Source organism: Echinops telfairi, unplaced genomic scaffold (genome assembly GCF_000313985.2).
Source record: "Echinops telfairi isolate 266 unplaced genomic scaffold, ASM31398v2 ScPeMD7_22;HRSCAF=79, whole genome shotgun sequence".
Taxonomy (NCBI): domain Eukaryota; kingdom Metazoa; phylum Chordata; class Mammalia; order Afrosoricida; family Tenrecidae; genus Echinops; species Echinops telfairi.
In genome coordinates this window covers 10,600,836-10,623,288 of record NW_022103919.1, presented here as the reverse complement: position 1 = coordinate 10,623,288, position 22,453 = coordinate 10,600,836, and the positions used below count along the sequence as shown (strand labels likewise).

At 44.8% G+C, this 22,453-nt stretch overlaps 1 protein-coding gene across 1 annotated transcript in view; it reads left to right on the top strand.

Annotated features, from left to right (window-relative positions):
* LOC123521514 (transient receptor potential cation channel subfamily M member 3-like) overlaps positions 1-22,453 on the top strand; it is a 386,500-nt gene that overhangs the window by 279,973 nt on the left and 84,074 nt on the right. Inside the window, exons 2-3 of the mRNA XM_045288617.1 lie at positions 9,194-9,273; positions 10,893-11,097. Coding sequence (XP_045144552.1) covers positions 9,194-9,273; positions 10,893-11,097 — 285 coding nt within the window. The remainder of the gene's footprint in view (positions 1-9,193; positions 9,274-10,892; positions 11,098-22,453) is intronic.

Below are 22,453 nucleotides of genomic sequence, written 5' to 3'. Positions count from 1 at the left end.
TGGTGCAACAGAATTGCACAGAACTTATGCAAGGCTTGATTGAATGAGGGGGGACTACAGAACAGAATTTAAAATTATCATGGAAGCCAGACTTTCTCAATCTATTAAGGCAGGATGAAACCCACTATTTCTCTGAGATAATATTTAATCCCGAATCAAGATTTATCCCTGGAATCTTCTGTAAATAGTAAACTCAAAAAATAGCAAATACTAACCTCAAAAAAACAAACTCAACCACTATCCAGTCATTTCCAACTCATGGCAACTGTATAGGGCCGGGTAGAACCCCTATGGGTTTCCAAGACTGTAATTGTTTACTGGAGTAGAAAGCCTCATCTTTCCCCTCCAGTGGTTTCGAAGTACTGACCTTGCAGTCAGTAGCCCAACGCAGAGCCACTATGCCACCAGGGTCCTGACCAAATAGTCAGTTGGCTTAGTTAATTTAAAAAAAAAAAAAAAAGTTTGTTTTGAACATTGTGCTCTTGTCAAGAACTGTCTACGTGGTATTAAATTGACAGCAGCAACTCTGTCTCAGGTCAGATAAGAAGTGTCTTGGGCAATGCGTTTCTGTTAACGGGGAAGGAATTAATTATTTAGGAAATGAGGTGAAGAGTGGTGGCACAACTTGGAGAACATGCCCAATGTCATGAAATTGTGCTTGTAGAATGTGTTGGACTGATGTATGTCTGGCTCTATGTATTTTCAGCAACAATAAACATGCTTAAATGTGTGTATTGCTCCTAAGGCTCCCATTCACACAAGCACGTGTTCGTCCAAACAAATGTCTTTCAATTTGTCTCAGGCTCTAGACAAGTCCTTCCAGCCCTACACTTGTCCCCAAATCATTAGGGGGCCTTCCAGAAACACCCAACAGAAACAATGGCTCCCGAGGGCATCAGTTGGACCCACTCAATGAATGGAAAAGGCCATGGTGGCTGCTGGAATTCCAAAGGGGCAATTGATGAAAAGAAACAGCACAAGCATGGGCATCTATTATGAAGATACTGTAAGAAAATGGAAACGTGCATTGGTGAGAATGGGCCAGGAAAGCTGTGCAGAGGAATTTTCCATCAAGACGGCGCACCTGCTCACTCTCCAGGGTTAGCAAAGCTGTGCTGTGAGAATTGCGTTGGGAAACCTTACCCCGCCAACCTCTGGCCTCTTTTTCTTCCCCAGACTCAGAGTGTTTTCAAAGGGCATGATTTGCATCCCTTGAAGATGCCCTAACTGCCATTGTATCATGGTGTTTATTAAAGAAGATTGACTTCTTTGGAGAAAGGTTAGAGAGAGAAGAACAACACTGGCAGACGTGTGCAGACCTAGATGCAGAATATGTTAAAAAAAACACAACAAGCTTCCCATTTTAATATTTCTGTTTAATAAAGGCTTCTATGATTTTGTAGCAATACTTTTTTACTCTTTTAATATTTTACATAAAGCACCATTTTCTGAATACAATAGATGGCTGTAAGAGAAAACTATGGAAGAGCAAGCCAAAGAAATGAATAATGAATCTTAGTTAACGCTTGGGTATTTTCTACCTGTCAGCTCTGCAAACGTGATTACCCTATCCTGGATGATTCATTGCCTGCTTTTCTCAACTAACAATGTGAAAGCATGTATTTTCTGTGCAACTAAGCAAGCCTGGTCATCTTTGTGTGCTCACATATCTGATGAGTCTCTTAAGGTAAAATCATAGCTGCATATATGATATGTACATTCTTAAGACCCTCACTGTCCAATATTCTATAGAAAATTCCTGAAAATAAGCAAGTCTCTCTGCTCATCTTGTGGTTAATGCTAATGAGCGATCTATTGTTTCCTTTGGATTTTGTTTAGGGTGGAACACCCTCAAGTAAAAGTCGCCAGGTAGTTACTTATCCTTTCCTTGGTAAGTGAGGGATTAAAAGATAGGGGAGTTTGGAAGGAGCAGCCAAGGGTCAGGAAATGGCTAAAGATCTGAGACTGGAATAAGCCATTCCGTTTCTACTATTACTCTCATTGAGAGCATAACATGTGGGAAGCTGAGGTAGTTCATTAATTGTGCCAACCTGGCCGATAAACACATGTGGGGCTGATTGAAGGGGGAAGGGATAAATGGCTCAGTGAGCCTCGCCTTTCTAGTTCTCGGGTCTCTTGCTTTGTGATAGTCGGACCAGGGTGCAGCTGCCTTAGCCAGTTCCCTGCTTCAGCTGCCAAGGCTCATTTCCTGCACGACCTCCCTGAGGAGAAGCCAGCCGCATGGACCTACCCGGACGCAGCCCTGGGTGCTGGAGCAGCCGTGTGGAGACTCCTGCCAGCGCTGAGATGCTTACACATTCACTGATTCAGCTTTCCTCCTGCAGTCGGCACCATAGTGTGTGTTTTGTGAGATGGAGGAGGACTTTGTGGATTGGTGTCGGACATATGGGTTAATGTTGGACTTGGGGGCTTGGGTAGCACTGGGTTGGGATGTTTTCTTGATGTGCACTTAACTTTATATAACTCTCTCTGATACGTATGAGTTTCTGTGGATTTGTTTCTCTAAAGTACCCAGACTAAAGAAGCCTTTGGAGATGAAGCAATCATATATTCAGCTTGAAAAAAGAAGTACTTTGTTGAGAGTTGAGCTCTTTTTTCTCCAAGTTGGTTCACTTCTCCACTTCAGAATGACTGTTATCTCAAAAATTCACTCTGGCTGATACTTGAAAGAGTCCTTTCTTTGCGACTGAATGCATAATAGGTAGAACCTCTCCATCAGAACTTCAGATTAAGACAGTACATGTGGCTACTTTCAGTTGGCATCCATGTCTGGGGTGGTCATTGCTCAGCTATATTTTATCAAGACACGGGGAGTATACATTTATAGTATATTTTCCACTGGCAGCTGGGAGGAGCTGCAGGATGAGATGGGCGATGGACATGTCTCCTTGCTGACCATTTAGAATCTGTGGAAGATCCCCAGCGGACTTGAACTTTATTCCCCCACAGGCTCGTGTTCAGAGCACCAGAATATCCATCTGAAACATCCAGCACTGTTGGCAGTTCCTCTTTAAAAGACTGGCTCTTGTGCCCTTCTCTGGGGACGAACAATGCCCCAGTGTGTTCCGGCCACCTCCAGCCTTAAAACACTGTTTCTTTAGAGGGATTTGCTTTCCAAGGCTGAACTTTCAGAACTCAGCACACCTTATCACATTCTCAAAAGCCTCCTTTCTGAAAATGGAAAAAGCAAAGGGCGGGAGTCGGAGGGAGAGGTGGGGGGTGGGGGTGGGGTGTGCAGCCTGTCAGGGCTGGTGCCAGTTAAATCCGATCTCCCCGGGGATTTGTTTTGCTACTGGGGTCAGATTAGATGTTCAAATAAAGCAGTGTTTTAGGGCCGTGGGGGGATGTCCATGGGATTCTTAATGAGACTAATCCCGAAGCCGGCACATTCCAAGGGGCTAATCTGTCCAAGTTCATTGCTTACTTGAAAGGACTCTTGGGGGAAGCGCCGGGGAGTGGCCTTTTTCCCTGGCCAGTGGGCGGTCATGAGAGCATTATTAACAGGCTGGCCAGCCCCAGCCGAAGCAAAATGAAAGCCATGCGGACTGCCGCCGCCACCGGTGGCACTGCCTGAGCCACCCCCCCAAGTCACTGCTCAGGGACAGTGTTTTCGGGTGACTTTCTCCGGCTCCCCTTCCCAGTGTGCACGGCGATGACCTGAAGGTATGCTCAGGGAGGTGTGGAGGGAGAGCCCAGACCCCGGCATGAACGTCCATGTCCCGGACCTTTGGGCCTTCGGGGTTTGTGCTGATTGGGACGGGGCGTACATTGGAAACAGGAGAGTCGAACGAACGATGCGCGCCACGGTGACCTTTTCCCGTCATTGGTTTGTGGAGAGTTGGGGGGCTTTGTTTTCTCCCTGATCTTAAGGATGGCTGGTCTGAGTTGCTGGATTTTGCTTAACTTGGCCTGTGGATGGGGTTGGCTTGCAGTGGGCTTTCTAAAACATCGCGATGATGCATGGGACCTGGAGACGCTGTAGAGTCTAGGGCAGTGGGCGACCGAAAAACAGTGAAAGTAGTTGAGGGGGCGGCTAATATTTACAGCAGCTTTTGTGAGACCAAATGGAATCCCCTATGATGAAATGACTTAAATCCACCACCACCCCGCCCCCCATTTAAGGCAATGCTTAGCCACTTATTTCTGTGTTTCTGCTTTTCTGCCTGTGCATTGATGCCCATACTGTGCGGGGAACTTTCAAAATTAGTATTTGGAATAGACTATCCTTTGAGGGTAATCCCTAGAGACTGTTGGAAACGTGGAGAGCCTCGTTTTTGTTGTGAGTGGAATATCCTTCAGTGATTCTCCTTTGCCAAACACTACCCCATTACAGGTCCCACATGGTTGAGGGGGCCGAAAAATGAGCAAAAGCAAACACAACGGCCTGTCACCCACTCTTCGAGGTGAGGTGGCCTTTCTCTCTCAGAGAAGAGTGGAGGCAAGGGCTTTTCTAAGGGCAGAGAACGGCCACCTTCTGCTAAGGGTACACGAGCCCTCTGTGGCCTATTTCAAACGAAGGGATTTGGGGGCCTACGGTCTGTTTGAGATTCTGCATTGGAAGAGAATGAGGGGTCCGCTAAAAGCTTCGCCTGTCAAAAACGATTTCATGCTTGCCAGCAACGAGGAAAGCCATTGGGAGCAGACTCCGATGGAAAGGAACGCCGAGGAGAAAGCTTTACACCCGGTAGCTCAAAGCCTTTGCAAGAAACAAAAGGGGGATTCCATAGAGGGGACAAGTTACATGACGCTTAGACATCACCGTGCCGTCCCCAAGAGGATAGTTTTGAAGCCGGCTTCTCCATCCATACTAAAGACCCGAAGGAAAGCCCACAACACGTACAGTAACTCACAGTGTGCTCTGGTGGGAGTTCCCCTTGTCTGTTCACAGGCATTCCGGCTGTCATGTCTGACGCTGCCCTTCTAAAACAGAGTCGATTCGATCATGAGTGATAGACAAAAGTAGTTATTTTCCTACCTTCTGTTTTTGTTTTCTTTCCAATTTTCTGTGGCTTGGACAGTGGGGTGGGGTGGGGGGTGGGGTGGCTGATTTGTGAAATGGTAACAAAGAGAGACGTAATTCTCCACCCCTCTGCTCTCAGCCAGGCCGGGCGGTCACCCTGCTGTACTGCCAAAGTCAAGGTACTTGATGTTTAAAGACAAACAAGTTGGCAATCCCTATCTAGTAATTCGTTAAATGTACTCTACATCATCGGACTATAATGCACAGGGCTTTCCAACTGGAAACTGGGATTCGTGGGCTAGAGAAGTCAGGACGGTGGGAAGGTGTCCTTGAAAAGGCTCTGCCGCTTGTCCTGGTCCCCTCCATTCAAGTTAGGAATCCTGGTGTGATTATAGTCACCTGCTACAAGCATTAGGATCGCCCCTCGCCTACTCCCATGCCGTTCTGCCATTCCGATGTCTCTCTAGTTGCCCAAGCCATCCTTTCCCTCAAGAAGAAAGGAGGAGTCAGATAGATTATTACACTGTGTACATTTTTGATAGGGGCCCTGGTGGTGCAGGGGTTATGAGTTGGGCTACAACCCACAAGGTCAGCAGTTAGAAACCGTCAGCCAGCTCCAAGGATGAAAGACAGGGCTTTCTACTCCTGTGAACTGGCGCAGTCTCGGAAACTCACCGGGGCAGAGCTACCCTGTCCTCTACGGTCACTATGAGTTGGCATCTACCGGAAGGCAGTGAGGTTGAGTTTTAGAGTATATCAGTGAGGATGGGGAGCTGGAAATGAGGAGTGAAAGGATACACGTGGGAAATGATTCTCATCTATCCGTGTCTTTAGGAGTTCAACTGTCCACACACCTAGGCACTTCCAGGCACACCCAGGTGACAATGCCCATATCAAGGGTAGTGAATATTAATAACGGCTTCTTTTGGAAGACAGTTCAGTTCACAGTATTAAGCTTTGGCAAGCAGCCTAGTGTGTAACCATTTTCACCGGGGCTTCCAAGTAGGTTCATTCTGGTTTAACACCTCCTGCTGAGAATTTGCCTTTCTACCCCAGGTATTAGTCTGCTTGTTGGTTAATAGGATTCCCGGGTTCTTATGTATACATTAGCGTCACTAGAGGCTCTATGAGGTTTACCTGGTAATTTGCTAAGCTGTGGACTCTGATTCAGCATACCTGCGGCAGAAAGACAAGTGCTCAGAAGGGGGTCAAACCAGAATGAACTGGTTCGAAACCCTGCTTCGAATCCACAGCTTGTTGGCCAGTCATGGAGCACCTGCCCATTTGTACCATCCAGGCACTGCTAAATACACAGAATTCACCTGGATTGTCAATGTTGGTTATCACACCAACTCTCCCCAGCAGTATTGTTAGAGAAAAGACTCGGTGCCATTAAAAAAATCCTCTGTGTCTTGCTCCTGGGCAGCCAGGATTTGTAGCAGATCATCTTCCACCCAAAGGAAGAGACATCATGCTTAAAACCAAGGGTTCAATTGCTCAGCATCCTTTTCTGAGTCTCTTCTGAGCCTTTAGTACGGATCGCCTCTACTAAAAGGGAAATTATAGTACCCATGTATTAGTGTTGACTCCCGTTTTATAGAAGAGGAAATGAAGACCCAAGACCCACGGGAAATTCTGTGAGTTGGCCCAAATCATAGAAAACCACATGCTCTGCCCAGAAGGACCAAACCAATTGTGCTCGAGTTCATTAAGCCTCATAGCAGCCCTGTCTCCACAGAAGTTTTGGCCAATACTCTCCAAAATTCCCGATAGTCCCTGAAAAGCGCCTTCAGAATGCTAGTCACAGCGGGCCATGAAGGAAGATGGAAAGAGCTCGCTCCCTTCTCTGTCCCCTGAGGTGCAGAGAAAGTGGGCTTCAAATATCCAATGAGGAATAGTTTATCCTCTTGCTGCCAAAAGATATTATCAGTGAAAGTATTGGGTGTCTAGAGAAAATCATGGCCTATGAATAGTTTCACTTACAGGCTTTTTGCAAAGATAAAGAGACTGGTTATCTACGATGCCGAGCGCATTTCTGTAGCAAAAAGGTATCCATTTGTTTTTTCCTGCATGCTGGGGATGAGTAAGCTGTGCAAACAGAGGCTGGCATTTTTCTCACACCCTTCTGACCAACAGAATTGCCAATGTCCCCCTTTGTGGTATGAGACCCCAGAGAGTGGAGCGGACACCGGGATCCTTAAGGGGCTGTGTGAGCCCCTTTTTGCGTGGGCATGCAAGGAGACTCAGATACTAGATGTCTTCATTAGGGCCATGATTTAAGCAGGCTGCGGCCAGTCCCCGTGGAACCTCCGTGTTACTGTGTGTATGTGTGTAGGTTTCAATGAGGATCTGATACCAGGGCCTCGAGTGGAAAGCAAATATTTTGAGAATGATGAGGGCAACAGATGTACAAATGTGCTTGACATACAGTAGATGTATGTATGGATGGTGATGAGTTGTACCAGCCCTCAATAAAATGATTTAAAAAAAAAGAAAGAAAATCAATCAATCAATTAATTAAAAAGAAAACGAATGTCATCTCAATAATGTCCACGCGTGTTAGTCAGTTATGTTGATGACCTTTTGTAAGTTGTGCAACCATTTGCCTTTACTAGCCTTGTCCAAAATGTTCTGCCATCACTAGCCAAACTCATTTCTCTCTCCCCTCTCCCTTTCTGCTTCTGGTAACCGTGCATGTTTTTTTATTTGTATATATGGGTGGGGGTGGGTTCAAAAAGCAATTAAAAGATAATCAAATCTTACCCCATGAACTTCAGGAAACCTGTTTGTAAATCGCTTATTGCAAATAAGTGAGATCAATCCATATTTGTCCTTTAGCGACTGACTTATTTCACGCAGGGCGGTGTTTCCAAAGTTCAGTCATCCGGGACTTGACGTCTCTGTATGGCTAAATACCATTCCATTCTGTGTGTAGACCACCTCTTGTTTATCCAGTCAACGTGCCAGTTCTCTCCACTTGTTGGCTTTCCAAATAAGGCTACAATGGACATTCGCCTACGGACATTTGCTACTTTCCATGCCTGCTCCGTTGTGAGACAAATATTGGCAGGCATGTCAAATGCTCAAGGAGATCTCCATTGTGGAAGAGGAGACAGATGCAAGAGACGGGGTTTAAAGGCAAATCAAACCAAAGCACTCTTTTTGCTGACATACGGACCTCTGGCAAAGTTAGTACCATTTAAGGGCAACACACGGAGGCTGTAACAGTTGACACCAGTCATCGAGTCAGGACAAGTGACCAGCCTGGTTTTGCTTTAGCCCTATATGTCTTCGAAGCACACAGTCCTGATGCCAAGCTAGAAAGGTGATACCATATAGAAATAAGATTGCAGTTGGGTCTGGCAACTTCTATCTTAAACACTTAGAGAGGAATCTTCTGAGCGGCTTACTGGATTTCACAGATGATTCCTCTACTATTTCAAATCCTGGAGAGTAAAGGAGTAAAAGGATGCAGGAAGGATATTCTGTTTTGGAACAAAGATTGGACAATTTGCAAGAACGTCCTTTGTGCATCTGGGAATCTAATCTGGGGGATAGGACTCCTGGCTGGGCATTTCAGAAGCTGTATTTGCTGCGGTTAAAAGCATGTGAGTTCTCACTGCTTGTCAAAGGGGGTTACCTGTGAAATGCAGCACTGTGGCGATGACACTTACCTTCCTCCTGTTACTACTTCCCTTCTTATTCTCGGTACCTGCATAGATCATTTGGGTTTTGGAAAAGCTTACTAATGCATTGACATTTTTGCGTTGTACAATTCTGTCACCTTCTTTATTGGCTTCTCGCAGGAAAATCAGACCATATACAAATTCAGCTGATTTAGCTGTATCTATGACTCAGGGTCCACTTGATGGCAATGAGATTCTTTTGATCGTTTGCCACAGTTATACACACACTACTTTTATCTCTCAGATGAATACCAATGGCTTTCCATTCTTCAGAAATTATTGTGAGTTCGGTATATAGTACCATCTCTGAATCTCTTTTCAGTATGACATTTAATCCTCAAAATTTTCACACAAAACAGCCTAATCTGCAAGTTCTGTGAGTAGTTAATTTTGGCACATGCAGTGTTCATGTGTATTTCAGCTCAGTTACTAAAATGCTAGTCTACTAAGTGATTGTAAAATGTTGCTTCTTAGTCAAAAATATTTAAAGGTCATGTTCACTTTCCTCTTTTCTTTTTTTCCCCAGGCTCAGAAATCCTGGATAGAAAGAGCATTTTATAAAAGAGAATGCGTTCACATCATACCCAGCACCAAAGACCCCCATAGGTAATCTTCCTGTCTTTAGAAAATAAGGAGAACATGAATGAGCAATTGTGGGAACGGAACTCCAACAGTAACTACTGCCTAGTGTAAGGGGACTACTGTCAAATTAAAGATTTGGGGGGGATGGGGCATTAGACATCTTTGAAGTAATCAGATGTATCCTCAGCACAAAATATGTCATGTCCACAGTTAATTCTCCAAGAACCAATACAGAACAACAGAAAGACCATTGGGGAAATAATTACGGTAAATAACAAGGGCTATATTTTCTTAGCATAGTTACCGGTTTTCCTTTCTAAACATTTCATCAGAATGCTTGGTTGATACCAGCATGCTCCGGTCAATTGTAAAGAAGACTTAAATCAACAATGCCTAGCGGATAAGTAAGGGGCTCTGGTGGCACAGGGGTTGAGCGATCAGTGGGTAACGGAAAGGTTGTTGGTTTAAACCCACCAGTCACTCCGAGGGTGAAAGAAATGGCAGTGTACTTCTGTCAAAGTAAGGCCCTGGCAGCCCCATGGGACAGTTCTGTCCAATAGTTCAATAGTCCAGAGTGAATACTGCGATTGTCTGGAAATGTCTTTGTCTGGAAATGTCTTTATGACATTTACAGCTACACCTAGTCTAATTTCAACAGGTTGGAAACATAGACTATGTAGTCAGATAGACTAGCTGTATAATAAAACATACACTATCTTATCTTCAAAACTGTCATTTTTTTCATCCGCAAAGTGGGGTCCTAATTCTCTTTCTATTGTATTTAATAAACGGATGCTATCTATTGTGAATATTGTTATAAATACAAGTAGTCATCATGTTTGAAGGATGTTTCCATGATGCAAGAAGTGCCTCTTAAGTTTTCAAATATCTCATGAATAACTTTTTTCCCTGTTCCTTTAAAAACATGTAGCCTGCAGTTTGTTATTCTTGGCATTGGCCATATGACCAACCAGAGAAAATTAAGTGACTGCCACCGCATCAATTCTGACTCATTGCAACCCTATAGCCCTGTCAGCCAAGGCTGTGCTGGCCCCATGAGTTTCTGAGGCTGGCACTCTTTCTGGTAGTAGAAAGCCTCATCTTTCTTCTGCAGAGAGGCTGGTGGGTTTGAGCTTCTGACCTTGTGGGGAGCAGCGCAATAGTTAACCCCTGGTCCCCAGGGCTCTTCCAGTGAATGTTAACTTGAGAGAAACAAGCTAGATGGTGACTCACGCATGAGTCATATTTTTAAACTTAAATGTACAGTTTAAATTCTTCCATCAATACTGCTCTGTATCCTTCATGCAAGAGTTGACAGATGAAAGAAAAATGAATTAGAAAAATCTAGAAAACCTTTGTTTCCGAGAATGCAATTCTGAACAATAGACCAGGTGTGAACATGGAAGGGTGGAGAAAGGTAGCAACCACGTGACAGCTGAAGGACAATGGAGAGGGAGAGGAGGGAAGGTACATGTATGTAACACCAGTCCTAAGCATGCCATTTGCCTGGTGCATCCACAAAGGAGAGTCTATGTGAGGAGTGACTGCCGTGACAGGTGCGCTGCATCGATTTCTGCAGCCGTGTGCATGGGTGTGCAACAGTGTCTCGACCCAGGGAGTCACTTGGCCTTCTTATGCTGCAGGTGTTGCTGTGGGCGTCTGATAGGCCAGCATGTCGGCCTCACTCCCAGTATCTCTGTCCTTCAAAATGAGAAAAATGAAAGCCGCCTTTCCCGAAACGACATCCAGTCCGAGAAGTGGTCCATCAGCAAACACACCCAGCTCAGCCCGACAGATGCTTTCGGGACCATTGAGTTCCAAGGAGGCGGCCACTCCAACAAAGCCATGGTAAGTCTGAGCCGCCGGCCTGCAGTGGTGTGGCTGTGAGCTTGACGTTGCACCTGGGGGCTCAAGCTCCACTCTGCGGTTCCTGGCTTGCTGATTTTATTCTCATTGCCTTGACCTTTTGAGTCTCAGTGCTTCCTTCATCAAATGGAGAAAAGAAAATGTTCCTCCCAGGAAGAGATCTGACACAATGATGATTATCCTTAAGAATGCTAATGCACATTTCTAATTGTGTTATATTCTGCATCTCTTTCATGCATATTTTTAACTCCTTTCTTTCATTCGGTCTTGCATTCATCTTTTGATGATGAATATATTAACTCTAAGACAAACGAAATCCACTGCTCTTGAGTTGATCCTAACTCATAAGGACCCCAGCAAGGGTTTCCTGATGCTATAAGCCTTCAGATACTATAAATCTGAGACAGGTCACTTGATCTGTCTCCTTTGGCATGCCTAGTGGGTTTGAATTGCCAACCTTCCAGTTAGCAGCCTAAAAGGTAACCAACTACGCCAGCTCAATTTTTTTTTGCCTTATTGTACTTGAAATTCACATTTTCTCAAGTCAAGGTAGAAACAATTATCCAAGACGATTTCTTTCAGCGTTGACAGAGCTTGCCATCCCAATCGAGTGCTTTTCTTCAAGTGTCTGTGTTCAGTCATGTTCTCAGGGAAAGCGTTCTATATAAAAAGAAGCTTCTGGAAAATTCTGAAGTTCACTTCTAAGCATTGTCACTTCTAAACTTCAGCTTTCCCCAGGAACCACTGGGTACTCAGCTGACAGTTTTTACAAAGAGAGAAGCATGACATGTTTTAGAAGTCCTAGAAATGCTGTATTCTAAGAAAGAGTGAGTGAGAGAGAGAGAGAGAGAGAGAGTCAACTGAGGGTGGAAGTGGCTGTTCTTAGGTTTGGAAAGAAAATTTTGCTTCAAGAATATACAAAATACCCATTTATAAACTATCAAGGGCTCATGCGGGAGGGGGGAGGGGGGAGGGAGGGGAAAAATGAGGACCTAATGTCGGGGGTTTAAATGGAGAGAAAATGTCTTGAGAAACGATGTACAAATGCGCTTTACACAATTGATATGTGTATGGATTGGGATAACAGTTGTATGAGCCCCTAATAAAATGTTAAAGAAAAAAAAAATAAAATGTAACAAATATATACAGGCTAACTCTTCTAAAATATAAAGGGTTCTTTTTAAAAAAAATAGAATATACAATTTGCTTCACTACTACAAAAGACAAGAAGAGTTAACTCATACTAACCAGGCCTGAAGCTGTGGAATAGAGCAACCTTTCTCTCCCCTTGCATTCCCATCCCTTCTTCATTTTCTCTTCCTCTCCCTTCTTTACCGTTCCTCAACCCAACTCACAGCAACATCTCCTTCACCAACAATGGCCGATGAATGACTCTCATAGAACTATGAAAATTAATTGAGGTTATACGTATTACATTAAAATTGATGTTGAGCTATCGTTTGGAAAGAAGAGGATGTTAGTTGCTGTTGGTTTTGGGTGCCATCAAGTCGGCTCCAACCCAGAACGACCCTATGTGTGACGGAAGGGGACACAACTGGGTTCTGAGCCCGTCACGCAATTGTCATGCTTAAGACCATTGTTGCAGACATTGTGTCAATCCAACCCATTTTGGATCTTCCTCTTTTTGTTGCTAACCCTCCATTTAACCAAAGATGGTGTCCTTCCCTGGGGAATGGAGAACCTATTCAATGTGACATGAAGTCTCACCATCCTCACTTCTAAGGAGCTTGCTTGCTTTCAGAAGCATCTCTTCTTTCAAGACAGATTTATTCATTCTTCTGGTAGTCCGTGGTACTTTACTCTTCACCAACACCCCAAACCGAATGCATCGGTAAAACCCAAGAAGAATTGATGCTATTTGCAACCACCAGCAAATCCTGTGAGAATAAAGAATGAGTAGTTCACCACGTACAGGATGGATACATAGCCCATCACAGAGAATAATTAAGAATTCTCAACTAAGGTCAGCCTCATTCCCACTGTGGGATTGAACTCTATATAGTGCATGCATTCATGCAGTACTAACAAGGAAGTACTGAGCAGCTAATCAAAATCCTTATAAACTGGTATAGCCGTGCTAAGGATCCCTGGCCATACTGTGGGCTACTAACTTCAAGGTCAATTGTTTAAGCCTAACAATCACTCTTTGGGAGAAAAATGAGGTCAGGTGTTTCTGTCAAGATTTACAGACTCATAGCGTTGCTATGATTTAGAATAACTCTGTACAGAGTGTGTATAAACCCAGAGCCGTCTCCGGATGTCTATATGGTGCCAGCCATACTGTGCCACAAGCACAGTGGGCATGTAGTTGGCATGATCCCCCCCCCATTAATATGCAGTCCCAGTCAAATAGAAAACATGCATATATTGATGAGTAAGTGTATCAGTTCAAAGTCATTGTCTTGAGAGAAAAAAGATTTGGCAGTCTTCTCCCTGGAAGATTACAGCCGGGAAACCTGTCTATGAGTTTCTCACCAAAATTTAATGCCAAGTCCCTGAAATTCCTAAAACTTAGGACTCAGTCACAAATGATGTCTGCCAGTGTTTAGAAAATTAGGCCTATTATCTAAAGATACAGTGTTATACCAGCGAAAACATGGAAGACGGGGAGGGAGGGGGTAAAAATGAGGAGCTGATGCCAGGGGCTTACGTGGAGAGCAAATGTTTTGAGAATGATGAGGATAACAAATGTACAAATGGGCTTTATACAATTGATGTATGGATGGATTATGATAAGAGTTGTATGAGCCCCCAATAAAATGATTAAAAACAACAACAACAACATGGAAGACTAGAATAAGAGTTTAGAAGTAAAGAATGTGGACTCTAAGTTCAGAAAACCCCTGTTGGTCTCAGAACTGTCGTAGATTTGCTGAGGGAGATGGAGACAATGACTTATGTTTTCTGGTCCCGAAGTAATTTTATTTTGTAGAATATGAATAATACTACTACTGTTAAAAAACATTAAATGGAATATTTTAAAGCGTGCAAAACATCGCATCATAGATACAAAATTAGTTTTAGCTGTAACTTTTATCATAATTATCATTAGTACTTGCTTCGGGCTCTGAAAGAAATGGCAAAACATTTTGAGTAATACTTTACAGGGCCCTCAGTTGGATGCATCAAACTTAAAATATTACTTCAGGAACTCAAATTTCACCAAAAGAGTGCCAGACGTTTCCCTTCCTTGACCTCTTGTTGGACATAGCCTCGGAGGCCACCTTGCTGTGTCAATTACGAACTGGCTGACTTTGTCCAGTTCACTGATTTAGCCTCCCTCTGCCCCAGTGGAACGCAACAAAATTTACCCTAAAGAAGCCCTGGGGATGTGGTGGAGCAGCATTGGGCTGTAAGGTCAGCAGTTTGAATCTGCCAGCGGCTCTGGGGGAGAAAGACAGGGCTTTCTACTCCTGTGAAGAGTTACTGGCTTGTCAAAGTAAAGGGGCCGTTCCACCCTGTCCTATAGGGTGGCGATGAGGCAGCAAGGACAGTGAGTTGGCTTGTATCATTTGATACCCCAGTGTGTTCCTCTGGAAAATGAGCATAGTGAGTCCTGCTTCTTAGTGTTTGGGCAGGTCTTCAAAGAGTCAGTGTATGTGAGTCGTTTGGTCCTGAAGATAAGCACATGCTTGCTGTTGTTTCCACGCCTGCAAAGAGCACGCTTATAGCTAAGTGAGAAGTGGTATGACCATTCTAAATAAGAATGATGGTTTTTGAAGTCAAAAGGAACTGGATCTAAACCCTGCCTATATCACTGTCTCGCTAGAAAGTCTTGATGAAACCATTTAATGATATGAGTCTCAAATTGTTACTATCAATCAAGTGGACAAGGCTGCCTTTCTGAAGTCTTAGAAGGATTAGGAGAGAGTGTCCTGCCCCGCTAGCTAAAAAGTTAGCTGTTTGATTGCAGACTCAGACAAGGACCTTGGTAGACTGGCCTCATGGTCTCCTTCCCAAAACCTTGAAAACCTAATGGATCAGCTCTGCTCTGTACCTGAGGGATCATCGAGAGGTTGAACAGCCCCAACAGCTGCTAACAGCAGCAAGAACACACCACTCTTGCTGGAAACGTACGAAAGTCCTAACTATTTGTGAAAATAATAGTGATGCAGCCATGACGTTGCTTCCCTTACTTCGAGGGAGTCCAAAGGTGCGTTAGCATGTTTCACAAGAGTACCACGCTGCGGGAACCAGCAATCCAGAGCTGTATTGTATTTGGAAGCGGTCCACATGGAGTCCACTGGAGGCTGAACGGACTGAGCAGCAACTAGCAGCATTAGGTCTGCCTTATTAGTAGACTAAGCTAGTGCTGCTGTAATGAAATACACCACCGATATAGGTGGCTTCAACAAACAAGAATTTCTTGTCTCATTAAAAGTTCAAACCAGGGCATTCCCTCGAAGGCAGAGTTCTTCCTGGTCATTAGACCCAAGAGTTCTTTAGTTTTTCTCTCCACACACACCCTCCCTGCCACCCACACCAACCCTGTTCAAGTCACTGTTCCTATTATACTCTTCATATAACTCAGAAGTGATTCTGTTTAGGACCCTGCCTACTTTGGGACAGCCTCATTAACATACCCAAAGAGAAAGCCCATTCCAAATGGCATCACATCTTTAAGTATAGGAGCCAGAACTCCATAGATACTTGGGGAGGGATGCATAATTCAATTCATAATGGTGCCATTCAGTAGACAGGACTGGTACTGTGGGTATCAACCCATCATGGACTAGCGATAACGTGCTGGTAAAATGCCATATTGGGCAACTGTGCTACCCAGTGACTCTCTTGCTTCCATTCAGCACCATGAGACAGAAGTGAGATACTCTTGCTTGACATCCTCTACACTACACTCAGTGTGGCTCAAAAATTAGGCACAGAGGAGCAAGCCTCTATGGGCTGGATGTGTGCCTTTTATGATCGACAGAGCCATGAGCCCTTTGAGTTAGGCTCTACCTGAGATTTACTTTTCCCTCCTGAAAAATTCAGTTGCGCTTGAGAGATCCCTAGAACCCTAAGACTGAAACTGCAAGTGTGCTTATTAGAATGTGTCTTTCAACGTTTAATCAAAAACACCCTTAGAAGAAAGATGTACATTATGATATCTAGTCATGGACGGAAGGCACCAGGAGTCAGAATTTTCACTCTCTTCCACGTATGGACACTCAGCTTGGAGCACCCTTTGAAAGCCCCATATAGCCTTATCGAACCCAAAGCTCTCTGTTGAGAGCCAGGCTAGGCAACATCGCTGTATGGCTTATGGAGTCTGGCTCAACAAAAGCAATGTGAGGGCTTGAAGGGGCAGGGAAATCCATTTCTTCCCACACCTGGCTGCCCCAACCCACAGTGGACCCCATGGGATGCCAGTCTCCAGGTCAGACTGGATCACTGTGTGGGGTGAATGAGCTTTCCTACCAAGTCACCCAATAGTCACACTGTTGGTGGGAACCAGTGTCTTATCCCACACTGAAATCCTATACCTTGTGAACTTCAGGTTTTGTTTCATCAGCAAGAGAGTCATCCTGATCCCTCCTTTTGCTCTCCTCCTCTGCAACTCGCTGGCATGGAGTTCAGACAAGGGGGAGCCAAAGTGGAGAGAAGAAGCTTGGGCTGACAGGGGCACAGGGGCAGGAGCTAGGGACTCAGCATTATAGCAGGAGGTGGGACTTCAGCTGGGTTAAGGCTTCAAACCCTCAACAGATGCTACTTCATCCCATCACACTTTATGTATGAAATGCAAATTCAATGTAAGAATTATTAAGAATTTCAAGATGGTGACAGCAGAGCATCCTGTTCCAGGCCCCGTGCCCCTCGGAGCAGGGACTCTGCCCTGGGAACAGCCCACGGAGCCAGTCTTGCTGCCCTCCATGGTCTCAGCCACTAGTGAGGAAAGCCTTATTTTCTGACGTTCAGCAGCTGAGTTAGTCCGGGTAGACTAGAGAAACAAATTCATAAGCATGCATATGTATATAAGAGAGAGCTTTATATACAAGAGCCATTGAACATTGAGAAAACATCCCAACCCAGACCAGTCCAAGGCCATAAGTCTGATTAGCCCATATGCCTGATACCAATCTATAAAGTCCTCTTCAGACTCACGAAACACATGCAATGAAGCCAAATGCAGGACGATCACAAGCCAGTGGGTAGAAAGTCTTTGGGTCCAGTAGTGATGTAAGCATCTCAGTGCTGGCAGGGGTCTCTCTGTGGCTTCTCTGGCTTCTGAAGTCTGTTCCATCTGTGTGGCTTGTCTTCTGCAATGTCTCCCAGGAAGTGGCAGAGAGAGAGAAGTGTCTTCTGCCGCCAAGGAGGAGGTACCAGATTTCCCAGAATTCTCAGGAGAAGGCCATGCCCACACAGAAGTCTCATTGGCTATCTCCAGATTGACAACCTAGACGCCACCTCTACACTCTTAATCCTTAAATTGAGACCAGATTAAGTGACTACCACAGCAGCCAAATGAGGATGACTTTGCCTCTTTATTATAACCTATTATATAATTATCTTATAAATATAATTTATATTATTATATTTAATAAATAGACATGGCAGTTAGGTAGCCAGACACAAATGCCCCCCTGTGTTCACTTAGAAACCTTCAGGCAAAGGTGTGCGGTTGGCCACCGGTTAGAAGCCCATTTAATCAGCCAGCAAATCCTCTTTGCCAGGCATTGCCTTCTTGACCACTCACCCTCCGAGGCCAGCCAACAAGCATTTTGGACACAAGGAAAATCAGGAACTGCCCGAGTGTTAACTCTTAACTGGCACTGTCAACAAGTGCCAGTGTTCACATGGAGAAAGTCTATTAATAATGTACCAAGACTTAAGTCAGATGGGGCAGCTACCCCAATCTGCCTTCAACATGCCCCATTCTTGACAAGTATATTTGAACATTGAAATGGTTGTTAACAAAGTAGACCCCCCCCAAAAAAAAACCAAAACTGTAGAGGAAATTAACTTAGACTTTTGTGCCTTAATAGTGACCATGAGGTGTCAAAGGGATCAGGTATCAGGCATCAAAGAACAAAAATCATATCATTGTAAATGAGGGGGAGTGCAGATTGGAGACCTAAAGCGCATCTGTGGTAATGAGACACCCCCTTACAGAAGGGTCGCGGGCCAGAGATGAGTCAGTCAGGGTGCAGTGTAGCAATGATGAAACGTACATCTTTCCTCTAGTTCCTAAATGCTTCCTCCCCTCCACTATCATGATCCCAATTCTACCTTACAAATCCAGCTAGGCCAGAGGATGTACACTGGTATAGATAGGAACTGGAAACGGAGGGAATCAGGGTGGATAAACCCCTCAGGACCAGTGGTGAGAGTGGTGATACCGGGATGGTGGAGGGAGGGAGGTAGAAAGGGGGAACTGGTTACAAGGATCTACATATAACCTCCTCTCTGGGGGACGGACAACAGAAAAGTAGGTGAAGGGAGATGTCGGACAGTGTAAGACATGACAAAATAATAATAATTTATAAATTATCAAGGGTTCATGGGGGAAGGGGGAGCGGGTAGAGAGGAGGAAAAATGAGGAGCTGATGCCAAGGGCTTCGATGGAGAGCAAATATTTTAAGAATGATGAAGGCGATGAATGTACAAATGTGACACAATCAATGGATGTATGGATTGTGATCAGAGTTGTATGAGCCCCCAATAAAATGATTTTAAAAACAATAAGAAGATAGCATTAACTGCTGGCCTTCCTTCGTGGAAGCCAGCCCAAGATGAAGCATTGATTTCCCTCTTTGCCCCTGGTGCCTGGACACACACGGCAAAACCTGTAGGAGTCAGCAGAGAAGAGCCAGTGAACAAGGAGTCCTGATGGTGCAGTGGTTAAGCACGGGATTGTTAACTGAAGGGATGGCCATTTGAACACACCAGAGGGAGGAAACACCTGGTGACCTGCTCCCACAAAGACCACAATCCAGTGAACCCTATGGGGCAGTTGTACTTGCCTTATAAGGTCAATCTGTACCAGAATCAACTAGGCGGCACACAACAACCAACTCGTGTATCCGTTGCCATCGAAATCAGCTCTGACTCACGGTGACCCTGTGTGCTGGGGAACCGAAGTGCTCCATTGGGTTTTCATGACAGTGACCTCTCGGAAATAGAGCTTTCATTTTGAGGCACCTCCAAGTCAGTGGTTCTCAAACTGTGGGTTTCGGCCCCTTTGGGGATCAAATGACCCTTTCACAGAGGTTGCCAGCTTCATAGCAGTAGCAAAATGACAGTGAGGAAGTAGCAACGAAAATAATTTTATGGTTGGGGGGTCACCACCACCTGAGGAACTGTATGAAAGGGTCGCAGCATGAGGACGGTTGAGAACCACTGCTTTGGGTGAATCTTCATTGGCAACAATTCCATTCCCACCTGTGTACTTCGCTGTTTGCTTTCTGCAGAGCCACCTTTTGGTAGAGGATAATGTTGAAGAAAAAGAGAATCATTGTTAAAAGGTTGCAGGTCTTCTAGGAAACTCTGCTCAAAAATACCATGTGTCTAGTGTGCAAGTAGGCAATAGAGCATGAGCACAGAGGTGTAGCCACCAATGGGACTGCAGGAACCCAAAATCAGAGGTACTGGTTCTCAACTGGGAGACTCAGAATAACCTGTGGGCCGACCACAAGTAGCCACACACATACCACCTCCAGACAGTCTCCTTCATTGGTTTGTGATGGAACCTGGCACCCAGGGCTTATAAATTCCCACAGGTGATTCTACTGTACCAATCCTAATGAATCCCAATCTCTGCATCTTGTCCAGAGGAGGAGCCCAGGGAAGTTAGGCATTTTTTCCAAAGTCACACAATTGCTTAACGGAAAGATCGTGTTCCAACCCAGGTTCCTCTTTGTCGATTGTATTTCTCTTCTGCTTTTCATTCCTACACAAACGAATGAAAGTCCTGTTTGTGAAGTATGTATGCATGATTGAAAGAACCCTAATTACTATTTTGTATCCAGCTTCTTCAAACTAGGAATTTGACGTTTTTATTTGATGATGTTAATTAAACTCCAAAACCGTGAGGAGGAAGAGTTCTTTATAAAATTACATCCCGAGAGAAGAATGGAGAAGATTTGAATAATCGTGTTGGTGAAAACTACTAAATATATCTTGGCCTGCCAGAAAAAGAAATCATTCTGTGTTGGAGGAAGTGCAATCAGAATGCTCCTTAGAAGCAAGTATGGGGAGACTCATCTCACATCCTTTGAGCATGTTATGAAGAGGGACAAGTCTCTGGGAAAGGAAACCTTGTTTCCCTGAAAGTAAGACATCCCCCGAAAATAAGACCTACTTACAGTTTTGCCTCTCGCTGAAATATAAGGCATGCTCCTGAAAATAAGACCTCCCCCAAAATAAGGCCCCCTGAAACTACTGGAACTCTGGACTCTGGACTGTAGCGGTGGGCACCACCATGCAGCTTGCTGTTGACCGCAGCGCAACTGGAGCAGACAGGAAGTGCGAGGTCTCTTTCCATAAAACAATAAATGTGTACTGTATACTTCTTCATGGAAAAATAAGACATCCCTGAAAATAAGACCTAGTGCATCTTTGGGAGCAAAAATTAATATAAGACACTGTCTTATTTTCGGGGAAGCAGGGTATTATGTGTGGCAAAGTAGAGAGCCAGTGCAAACGAGGAAGAGCCCTAGTGAAATGATTGGCACAGTGGCTACAACAATGGGCTCAACTACAAGAACTGTGAGCACGGTGCCGGACTGGGCACTTCTTGTTCTGTCGGCTTTGCGTTGGCACTACTCCACAGAACCTACAATAACCCGATTTTGAATCTGTCTGATGACTTGAACTATTGTTTTCTCACTTCCAGGGGCTTGATGTGCCCGAGTGAAATAGCAATGGAATCCCCAGCTCTCTCCCTTTCCACAGAACAAGGGTGACTGGACCAAGACAGCCTGAGCCAGAAAACCCAGGGGCAGTTCAACGTGGTCCTAGACCCCCACTCGGAGTCAAAGTTGACTTGAAGCTTGTGAGGATTTTTGGTTTTTCAATCAGAGGTTGGGAATGTTCTTTCAGCTCTTTCGTATAAGACAGAACAAAGGGTCAAGGAAGAAGGATACGATGCTAAATGTCTTCTTGTTAGTTGCAGTCAACCTGGCCCCTTGATTCTTGGCGATGAACCCTTGCACAACAAGGGTAGACCATTGTGCCCCATGGATGAACCCATGCACAACAAGGGTAGACCATTGTGCCCCATGGATGAACCCTTGCACAACAAGGGTAGACCATTGTGCCCCAAGGATGAACCCTTACACAACAAGGGTAGACCATTGTGCCCCATGGATGAACCCTTACACAACAAGGGTAGACCATTGTGCCCCATGGATGAACCCTTGCACAACAAGGGTAGACCATTGTGCCCCATGGATGAACCCATGCACAGCAAGGGTAGACCATTGTGCCCTATCGGGTATTCACTGACTGGTTTTGCAGAAGTAGTCTGCATTGCTTGGCTAGAGTGGACTCCAGGTAACCCTTTAAAACCGTCTCAGCGTGCAGGAAAGCAATGGCTTTGTCAGCAGGCGTTGTGTCATGTCTCAAAGACTTCCTGTTATCTGGCACGCAGGCCATGGATGATTTCACAAAGAAAGTAGTGCTGGAGTTGATTACAAAGCTTATTTGCTTACTGCTCCTGTCCTACAATTAATGCTGAGCTGACCTGTGGACTGGGTAACTATGACTTAATGAAGGGCTTGCATTCAAACTTCTCAAGTCACCCACAGAATGCTCCTCGGGATTTCCCTTACTATTTACTGGGATTATTAGATCAGGCTGAGGCTTTATGATATTTTTCATATCATTTAGGTAATTACTCCTATCTTTCATTTGTACACTTCAAGCGCTAACTCCTGAGTGTGCCACTTTGAAAGCCTTATTCTCTAAGCCTTGGGGTAGAGTGGAGGTGGGGAAGGTGGACTGCAGGGGGTGATGTCACCAAGACTTCATCTGTAACTTTCAACTCCTGAAGTGCTTTGTGACAGAATGTGAGAACATAGCTAGATCTATAGATATACATACGCGTATATATGCACATACACATCCATATGTATACATACACATCCATATACAAGGGGCCCTGTAGCCATAAGCATAGTGGGTTATGCTTTGAGCGGCTGTGTGTGTGTGTGTGTGTGTGTGTGTGTGTGTAAATCAAACTCACTGCCATAGAGCTGATTCTGCTCATGGCAACTCTGTAGGGCAGGACAGAACTGCCTCTGTGAATTTACCAATCTTTCCCCCTCAGAGAGGCTGGTGGTTTCAAACTGCTGACCTTGAGGCTCGTGTGTGTGTGTGT